The sequence below is a fragment of the Ruditapes philippinarum genome, unplaced genomic scaffold, assembly GCF_026571515.1.
Source record: "Ruditapes philippinarum isolate M1 unplaced genomic scaffold, ASM2657151v2 ctg10406_1_1_1_1, whole genome shotgun sequence".
Taxonomy (NCBI): domain Eukaryota; kingdom Metazoa; phylum Mollusca; class Bivalvia; order Venerida; family Veneridae; genus Ruditapes; species Ruditapes philippinarum.
This window is the reverse complement of record NW_026860896.1, coordinates 3,717-14,268: the sequence shown is the minus strand read 5'-3', so window position 1 is coordinate 14,268 and position 10,552 is coordinate 3,717. Positions and strand designations below refer to the sequence as shown.

The 10,552-nt window shown below is 29.8% G+C and overlaps 1 protein-coding gene across 1 annotated transcript; it reads right to left on the bottom strand.

The window, feature by feature from the left end:
* Positions 1-1,674: 1,674 nt before the first annotated feature.
* On the bottom strand, positions 1,675-10,004 carry LOC132713789 (uncharacterized). The gene is made up of 9 exons (XM_060696465.1): positions 9,996-10,004; positions 9,766-9,830; positions 8,347-8,504; positions 7,729-7,843; positions 6,910-6,926; positions 6,368-6,491; positions 5,709-5,902; positions 5,320-5,393; positions 1,675-3,756 (listed from the first exon to the last, which is right to left on the bottom strand). The coding sequence occupies exons 1-9, from the start codon at positions 10,002-10,004 to the stop codon at positions 3,721-3,723; spliced, it is 792 nt and encodes a 263-aa protein (XP_060552448.1). The 3' UTR covers positions 1,675-3,720.
* Positions 10,005-10,552: the final 548 nt, after the last annotated feature.

Here is a 10,552-nt window from a genome sequence, read left to right as displayed (position 1 = left end):
CATTTCTTTTTTGGGCCCCTAATAATTTTAAAACCCCCGGCACGGGCAAACTATTTTTAAGGGGACCCAAAATATATTAAAAAGGGGAATATCTAGAAAACCATGGGGGAGGGGTTTTTTATAAATAAAAATTACTTTTTTAATATTTAACGAAAATAAAATCACTTTTATGTGGCAATTTTTTTTGTTGATTTCCCCAAAAATTACAAAAAAGTTTAGAAAACCCTATCCCAAGTAGATAATAAAGCTTTTTTTGGGGAAAGTTTTTAAGGGCTCAAAAAGTTTAATTTTTAACAAATCTTTTTCCCTTAAAAAGTTCTGGTTCATTCCGCTTTTTCCGGGAAAAACAAAATAACCGGGAATTTTCCAAAAACAAAGGGTTATAATGCGTACATGTACATTAAGGTTTATCCAATCTCTTATCAAAGAGGGTAATCTTCATACTTTCACTAATATGCATACATATTTGCGGTATTGTATTTAGGCGTCCGTAAAAATCATCCCAAAGATTGTTTCATCTCGAATCCATCAAATACCGGTATCTACCATGTGCTCCTACTCGCTCCCAGTAACTCGATCTGTTTTTTTATGGAAACACTGATAATGACGTAACACATCAGGAAATAATGGAACAACAACTACAGGTACCAAAAGAATTTCAAATACACAGACATCCTAACATCTGTTTAGTGTATATATCTCTAAAAATAGAAATTTGGCAGATGAAAAAATGTGCATCTGTTAATATACATATGCACAATTGTTCCCGAACATGTATACGTCAGTCTGTACAAATGGTGATTCTGTTAAGATAATGCAGAAGTAAACAGCTTATAATGTAAAGCCCAAAGCCTTTTTATGTAAAAGCGCTATAAATACCAACGGAAAAAAAACCCATTAACAATAAATGATTTTAAATATCTACATTCAAGGCATGGCAGGTTCCTACGGAAGGATCCATGTTTGTAACATACGCTTTTCGCATATGCAATAGTTTTATCAGGATGAGTTGAATTTGATTATACTACCTGCTACATAATAATCTTTTTATGTAAATGTTATAAAGTATTAAAAGAAAAAAATATCAAGGTCAAATGAGCCTGATTTTTAATGAAAAAATCATGGTCAAACTAACATTTCGCTGAATGTGTAAGCATAATGTATGTTACTCTGAATCATACTGGTTATGGTTAACAACATCTTTATGCTGAATATAAAACCTCGCACCTTTTGTAGAATGTTACAACTCCTAACTGAGTCTTGAATATAATGTTTAAAGGTAGGTAACTAAAATGTGTCTCCATGGAAACACGGTTAAACCTGCTACAGTAAGCGTTCTTGTCTAAATTTTATCGCTATAAATTGTGAGAGATGACGAGTTCGGTAAAAAGTATTACATGTATAACAATTAAAAACAAGTGAAAATAAAAAAAGATAAGATGTAATTTTGGGGTATATGAGGCAGTTGTTAAAGTCACTGACTCTGATTCAGTTGTCCAACACTTCTAGGGAATATTAGGGTGTTTCCTTCATAGACACAAAGCAGTCAATGAAGTTCAATGTCCGCTTGTGCGTCTGGACAATAGTCCTTCACTAGTAAATGAATACCATTTTCATATTTGTATTTTACTATTAACAACACAAATGTTTAATTCAAGTAAGAAAGGCATATCATTATGTTTTAATATAATATTTATTCGTATATAAAATTATACAAAAATAAAATAATTTTATTTTATAATATATTTTCTACAAATGGAATGTATGAATGTATGTATGTAAATAATGGCTTATTGTAATGACAAAGTATGAATTTGACACGAAAACACACACTCATCTAACAAGATGACGTTTTAAACATGTATATTACGTCACATTTTCATGACCTAGCACCCATGTTTTTGGTGTAATTTCATTTCATCATGTGTGTTTTTTCTTTAAAGCTAAAATTTATAAAGAACGATATAAAAAGCGATATTTGTTTAAATAATTTTTTTTGGTATTAAAATGAAGCAGGATTTACGCAGATCTTTTATAAATTATAAGACAAGTTCTGATCACATGTTCGGACATCACATGTTCGGACATTATAACCTTATATTATGACAACACAGAATTGTCTAACTTTTTGTATATCGGTCTATTTTAAGAACTGCAAATATACAGATATTTTCTAGAGTATTATAAACAAAACAATATGGCAAGACTTATCAAATGTATTCCTATAACTTCAAATATATATAGAGACTAAAATGAATATGTGAATAAATTATTATGACATATTCAAAATAGTATGATTGAACACTCCTAATTAACACAGAAAAATAATATGCTAAAAATAGAACTCATAGAATACACACTCTTAATAGCTATATTATGCTTTGAACCATACATTGAAAAAGTAACAACATTAGATTCAACCCACGTGATCAGCGCAGACCGAGTTCAGCCGGAACAGCCGTGTCACCTGAACTGTTCGTTACAATTCATGTTTTAAGGTTTTCCCTACAAGTGAATGGTTTTTGTCCAGATTAAAGATGGACAAGTCCATTTTAAGATATTAAGCATGATAAGGAGTCAAAGTTGACGTCTGATTAATTTCAAAATCGGCAGCTATATTCTAAATGTAATTAAATAAATGTATACATATTATTAATATTAACAATTTTATTATGTAAATGTATATACTATATTGAACAATATCTACAACTATTAACAACTGACCTCTAACAATTATTTTTGCAAGGTTCTTTTTTTATCTGATATTTATAAGCATAATTAATACCGGTTTTTGTAATCCTTTAAATTAATCGAAAGTGAAAATAGCGAAAGATAAATTAAAAAAGGATGTAAACAAAAATGTTTTCAGTTTCTAATTAGTGAAAGTTTACACTGGAAAACTTAAATTAAAAAAATGCCAGCAATTGTTCATTTTCTACTCTGACTGAGTTAATGATTATACCCATAACAATTTACAACCGTTTCGATCACGTGGTTTACACGATGATATCTGTTTTACTATTTATGACAACAATAATAATTTGTTTCCGGACAAAAAAAAAAACGGAATATTGTCAAAGTTCTGATTAATAAATATAGATAAAAATGGACGATATTTGAGGTATGATTAATAAGAATATGACGTCAACAAAACGATATAAATGCCATGTGTAATGCGTATGAGCAAATTAATTTTAAAATAATCATACGATATAACAGGGTTAAATTTCCTTTTGAAACATTGAAAATGTAAACAATTATCTGAAATTGTATGATAACTGAAAAAAATTAATTTGCAATCATATTAATTCATTTATTCTACAAAAAATGAATGTCGGTGTGCGTGTTAAAACAATACTTCCAGATCAAGTTAAAACAATACTTTCAGATCAAGCTAGATCAAGTTAAAACAATATTTTCAGATCAAGTTAAAACAATACTTTTAGATCTAGTTAAAACAATACTTTTAGATCTAGTTAAAACAATATTTTCAGATCAAGTTAAAACAATACTTTTAGATCTAGTTAAAACAATACTTTCAGATCTAGTTAAAACAATACTTTTAGATCTAGTTAAAACAATACTTTCAGATCAAATTAAAACAATACTTTCAGATCAAATTAAAACAATACTTTCAGATCAGATAAAATTTGATTGTGCACCAAACAATATTGTCGTTTTTCTTTGATTTTCATTTTGTTCACAATTATGTTAGTTCCATCACTTGTAATCAACTTTTGGTCTTCTTATTTGGTACTGAAAAAAATGCAGAAAACAATTAAAATGAGATTGCTATCGGATAATCAAATATCTTTGTTAACTATAATAATATACATACAAAAAGGCACCTTTTGCTCATTAAAGTCTTTACTGTCTAGAAATATTATTAAAAGTGTTATCTTACATTCATCAGGTATTGTATAATATAAAATACAAATAGATCTTTTTCTTAAAGTTATTTTTCATAATAAAGACATCAGTAAATATAAATACACCGTTCACCATGACCTTTACAAAAATAAAAGTTTTGTTAGTGTAACGTCATGACCCTTTGCAAAACTATACATCAAGTGTTAGCAGATATTTCAATAAAAGTCCATAAATATGAAAATACAGTGAACCAAAAATAGAATCCAATACTAGCATATCTCTAAATTCCATCGTTTAGTATTAAATATTGATGCCATAAAGACATACCCAATTTATGAATTAATTTTTGTATCATATACACATATTGTGGACACAATTACAAAATTTGAATATACATGTAATAAAATTTGAAACTTCCCATCACCATTTTGTGCACTTTAACTATATACTATAATGTATAATTTGTGTTTATTAGACAAGGTTTCACATTAATAAGGAAATATCGTATCTTCGGTGTATAAAATACACAAAATGTATAAAATTTTAATGTATGGGGTCTACATGTCTTACACAACATCCTAGTTGTAGCCCGGTAGAATAAAATGCTCACCACTTAGTTGTAATAAGGGTAATATCGCTATATAAAACATAATTAAAAACATAATTAAAAATGAAAAATATAATTATCAAAGTTATCCATAAAAGGAATAGTTTTTTGAGACCTTAACAAGACTATATTATAAATAGTTGTTCTAAAAATATGGCTTAATATGACATATCGCTTCACAATATCAAATATCTTTAGTAAAGAATCTCATCGCATTAGATTTAGTATGTGACGTCATTTTTCATTTGATAATGTGACATGTATATAATCTATATACACAGAAGCTGTCAGTTTATAAAGCAATTTTCAATTTTTTTTCATATAAAGTAATTCTGCTGCATCATAATTTCGGTGTGCCGTAAACTTAAAGTCACATGCAGAATTAAAATTTGATAATTTGTAAGGAAATACATTGTAGAATTATTGATATAATAATTAAATTATTGTAATTTGCTTCAATGTAAGAGCCATTGGAGTTGATAATTCATGAAAATAATTGGGACATGAAAGTTACAAATTTAATTAAGTATAATGCGGCGACCATTATTTAGCAATCATTTTTCTTTTCGTTTTTTTTGGCACTCACGAGACGTGTCACTCGTGGATATGCAAACCTGCTGAAACCGAAATGGACTAGCCTTTTCCAAACAGCATAGAGCCAGAGAGCCTGCACTACCATTTAATTTGACGACGCCCTAAACTGTTGGCTGACAATCTACAAATTTCCGTTTTGAAATCCCTAAATTTGACAATGAACGGTTCCAAAATGGAAGCTGGACAATTCCATTCAAGTTATTCAGCAAATTAAGAGATAATATTTACAAGTAGATATCATCATTTACCTGTTCACCAGGGCGCAGGTGAGAGAACAAATAGTCCCAGGTATAATTGTTACTATCACGGTCGTGAGCACCTTCTGAAAATATAAATATAACTAAGATTACAATAAATAAATAAATAAATTAATAAATACTAGTAAATAAATAAATAAATAAATACATTCGTACAACGTGACCATGTCCTCTGATGTTGCCTTGCCAACCTTTAATTTTCATAGTAATTTCACAGACTGTTTCCAAATGGATTTCATATAATGCTCATAGCAGAAAAAATAGTTAAATCATTCCAAAAAATATCAAACACACTGGCGCACGGCTATCAATGTGAATTAAAATAGTAGTACAATAAATAGTAAATGTTTGGAATACTAGAGTACATGTTTATTACATACGGTTATCATATTGTCCATGGAAATCTTCAGATGGTAAATAACGTTGTCCACCATCTCTAGAATAATCAGAGTAAGGACCATATTCTGCGTATTCCGGGGACGCTATGAACGGCCAGGTCGGGGGGCCAGTATTGGCTCGAACAGGCAACTTCCGGTCGTACATCTCATTACTTCTTTCGTCATAGTCGTCACCCCTGAATTGTATAGAAAATTAATTTATAAATATATCATAAGGTAAATACTTCCTGAAATGCACATCACATATTTAGTCAGAGGAAGAACCATACGCCATACCAACACATCACATATCCCATCAAATAGTACACACGAGGTCATATTAATAATTCTTTTATTCATGTCATGAAATGGATTTTATGGCATATCAACATAGCATATGATGATAAAGCCAGAAGAGTATGAACATTTTAGAACTTTGGACACTCAAACAACAACAAAAACAACAACAACAACAACAAAAACCAACAAAAAAACCCAACAAAACAAACAACAGTAACAACAAAAAACGATTTCTATCTATAATTATTGATCATTGAGTCAGAACTTATGCAATGAAAGTAACTATTATTAAAGACAATAACTAAACTTAAGTATATACATACAAATCTCAGTTGCAGAGTGAATCAAATCATGGTTTGTACCTGTATTTGCGGCGTAGAAGTTTATTTTTGTTGTTATAGTAGACTACACAGAGCACTATTACAGCCAGGGCAACAAGTAATGCTGGTACTCCTATACCTAGACCGAGGATTAAACCTAGGTTATCTGAAATATGATCATAAATACATTTTATATAACACTCCAACTAAAATACAATTAAGTTAATGTTATATTTTTTCTAAAATTATAAAAAGTAATAATTTCTTGAAATTTTAATATTTGGAGCAATGAGTAAGAGAAGACCCTTAAGTATTCTTTATTACAAAAACTAACTAAAACGTAAGATTTTCCTTAATTTAGAAATAGTAAATTAAGATAAATTTCAATCTCCAATTACTATTGAATTACGATGGATAAAAAGTAGGACTAATTGTCTTGCTTCCTCATATGCAATAATATCTGATTTTTTTTTTATTTTATGTAAGGAAATAGCAAATTGATGTCTACAATTTACAGTGAGCGTTCGCATTGATTTGGAATATAATTAAGATTGACTTAAATAAATGTGTACTATGTGTCTTACCGTCATCATCCTTCCGTCTGAAAAAGAAAATATATAAAAGTTAATGATTGTTACCTCTTCACCAACATACCAGAAACGAAAACAGTAATAAAGTACAAAGAAACCCATTTTAAGACCACCCCGGAATTAAGACCATCCCACTATCAAGACCATTTTTTAAAAGAAAGGTTTTTTTCTGTTCTTTATGTTAATGGGTAGAGGATTCTTGATTAGGACCATCTCGCTTATAAAGTAAGGTGAGAAAATAGATTTTAGATTTGACTAAAGTTGCCTTCTGCACATACATTTAGTGAAGAACTAAAGACTTATTTGATGGATGAATAATGTACATCACTGAACCTAGACCAATGAGAATTTAATCATTAATATCTATGTCTCCGGAATAGCATTATGTTCTAATCAAATTAAACATAAGGCCTCTGACATCTTCACATTTGAAGGTTACAATACTTATTGTTTAAACATATTCATACAAAATGACCACACTTGCAGGTCAACCCCTTTCCACCGGCTTGAACCACCCCTGTAAACGGTCAATAAAAACTTTTAGAATTTTAACACAAATGGGGCACTTGTCTCAATCATTAAACTTTTTTTAAAAGAATAAAAAAATCCCTTTTACCTTAAAATTATCCACTAATGAGACCATCCCACAATTAAGACCAGTTTGCTCCTGTCCTATAGGTGGTCTTAATAGAGGGACTTTACTGTATACTATTCAGAGTTTACATTATTACAGACAAAACAATAAATAATACTTTTGCACTGACAAAAACAATTTATATTGAACGTTTTTTGAATTTACATGCTCATACTTACACACAGCCTGGACTTCCATCTCTGACGTCACAGATATAATCCCCAGTACATTTCCCTGTTGTAGCCTCGTATATCTGACATTTTACAGCATCTGTACTTGGAACATTCACCGGAACTGAAATTATACACAGAAACCTATCAAAAAACGAAAAGTGAAACGAAACGGAACAAAAATATACAAAAAAGAAAAAGAAAAACAGTAAAAATTGAAAAAAAACCAACTATAATAGTAATGATAATAACGATACTAGAAGTAATAATAACAATACTATTATTAGTAATTATAATCATAATGATAATAATGATACCAGTAATGATAATAATAATACTAGTTATGATAGTAATAATACTTATAATAATAATAATAATAATAATAATAATTATAATAATAATAATAATAATAATAATAATAATGTTGTAATCGCTGAAAGGCGGAAATAAAGAGTATAAATAATAATACCAGTAATGATAAAATAATATATGTAATGATAATTATCAATTTATCATAACAGTAATTATGATAGTAATGCTAGTACATGTAATTATAATATTAATAGTAGTATATGTAATAATAGTAATTAAACAAGTCCTTAAATAAAAATGTTGGTTTGATGTTACCTTTTTGCTCGTTCACTATCATCTCCTCTGGTAGTGTAGTTTCATTAAATATGGTAATGCCAACTTTATCTGTTGCTATCTCATTATTGGCCTCGGCAACTTTCGGAGCGTCTTCTTTGCCTGTGATGACGTCATATTCGACATCAAGACTGCCCTTTCTGAAGAAAGATTAAGGAAGGCCATACACATTTTTGATGAAATAAATTCACTCATTGACGGAGAGCAAATAAGGAATAATAATTTGATATTGATCTTATAAATAAATGAATGAATGAATGAATGTACATCGGGAAACAAACAAAAATACAAAAGTATTAAGGACAATGTAGAAGACTACTCATAATAATTTTCATTTAAAGCTCTATGCACCATTTTCCACATTTTAATATATTTTTTTAAAATTTTATACACATTATACCTCCAGTGTTGTGTACCAGTTCTAATTATGACAAATAACAATTTGCAAATAAACCAATTTATTACATGCTTTTCGATGGTTTATAGAAATATATCAGTGAAATAAAAACAGATAATTTCACTGTTTTAAACAAGGAAATAATCAATTTGATAATTTCACTGTTGTGAATATTTGAGCCCGTTACGTTGTTTCAGTACTATTATTTGGCGCCCTTTTCATTTAGTACTAGGTTAAAATGTCCTTTTAAACGTTTCTTTGCATATAATTAAAAGAATATTTGTTTAGTTTAATGTAAGATCGAAACATATTCCACCTCGTGAACACCAAAAGTTCATATTTCACTAGTGGCTGCGCCACTCGTGAAATATACCTTTTGGTGCTCACTCGGTGAAATATATTCCGATCTTACACTGAACTAAACACATATCCTCCATTTAAAAAAGTACACATCCTACAATTGAGTCACATTCAAAGTGATGTTTGTCACTTAATTAATAGAATTAAAAATAGTTTCTTATATCATATGTGGCACAAGAAACTCAGAACCTGACCAAGAAAGATAACCTATCTTAGATTTTTTTTTCCATTTTCAAATTTTATATGGAGTAATTGTTAGTCATTTTCACAATATATGATAGGCAGGGAGTATCACTGTGCATTTACATACAAAATTTTAAGATCTTAAGTCAATGCACTTTGATTAAATGACCAGTCTTTCAGTTTTGTTATGAAAGGTCCCAGTGACATTGTCAATTGATCTGAAGCTTTGAAGGTAGAACTCATTATATTACATATATCAGCTTTATTGAAGTCATTAGCAATAAACAACTTAAAAGGTTAATAAACGCCGATGCTAACGAGTGAAAAATAACATTAGCTTCACATTATCCCCAAAAAGTGGAGCTAAAATAGAAAGGTCGGGTATTTTATTGTAACAATATCCTGAAAGCTTGCATTCAAATGCTTTTATCCTTTTTGCACCGGAAGTTGATCCTACTTACACAAGTGATCTGATGACAATTGTAAATGCTCTGTTACCAAGCTTGACTTTATACTTTATGGTCAGCTGAAAAGTACAATGATATATTTTCTAGTATATGCAAGTAGGATAAAATGATATGACATATTTTATCAAATTAAATGCGAAACAAACGACATCGTGTGTAAACAACTATTAAGAAAAGGTTATTTTACTTATTTTGATATTGGCATAATTATATTGTGAACATACATTTACCATACTTATCCCTTATTGAATCATTCACACTTTCGTTTTATTCTTTGTTGAAAATATAATACAGGAACGGTCAGTAATTATCGCTTGATTGTATTGCTGGTTGATTGGCCAGTTTGCTCTCTATACGTCCGCGGCTTAACTTTGTAGCATGTTTCAGCTACTGTGTAGCAGGAGACACAAAAATCAGGCCAAAATGCATATTTTACTCAAAGACAAAATGCTCTAGTACTTGAGTTACCGATCAATCCTATGAAGTTTCATTTAAATTGCATAACTGGTAAAAGAGACGTAGGCAAAACAAAAAACCAAAAGAAACAAAGGGCCCATAACTCTGACAAAAATCATACAACTGAAAAATGTACTAACAGGTACTGATAATTCCTGGTGGAATTACACCAGCAGTGTTTAAGAAGTAGTTCGACAATGTTTGTGACGGACAGACAGACGACGGAACAGAGATCACTATATGTCCCTGCTACTTTGTAGCGGCGACACAAAAACACCACACTGCTAACACATCAATCTAACTATTAATTAAGAAGTCCACAGTA

Excerpts from the sequence above, each read along its gene's own strand:
- LOC132713789 (XM_060696465.1), bottom strand. Across the intron at positions 5,903-6,367 it reads CTTCTACGCCGCAAATACAG|GGGTGACGACTATGACGAAA; the intron begins GTACAAACCATG and ends TATACAATTCAG. Across the intron at positions 5,394-5,708 it reads CCATGGACAATATGATAACC|AAGGTGCTCACGACCGTGAT; the intron begins GTATGTAATAAA and ends TTATATTTTCAG.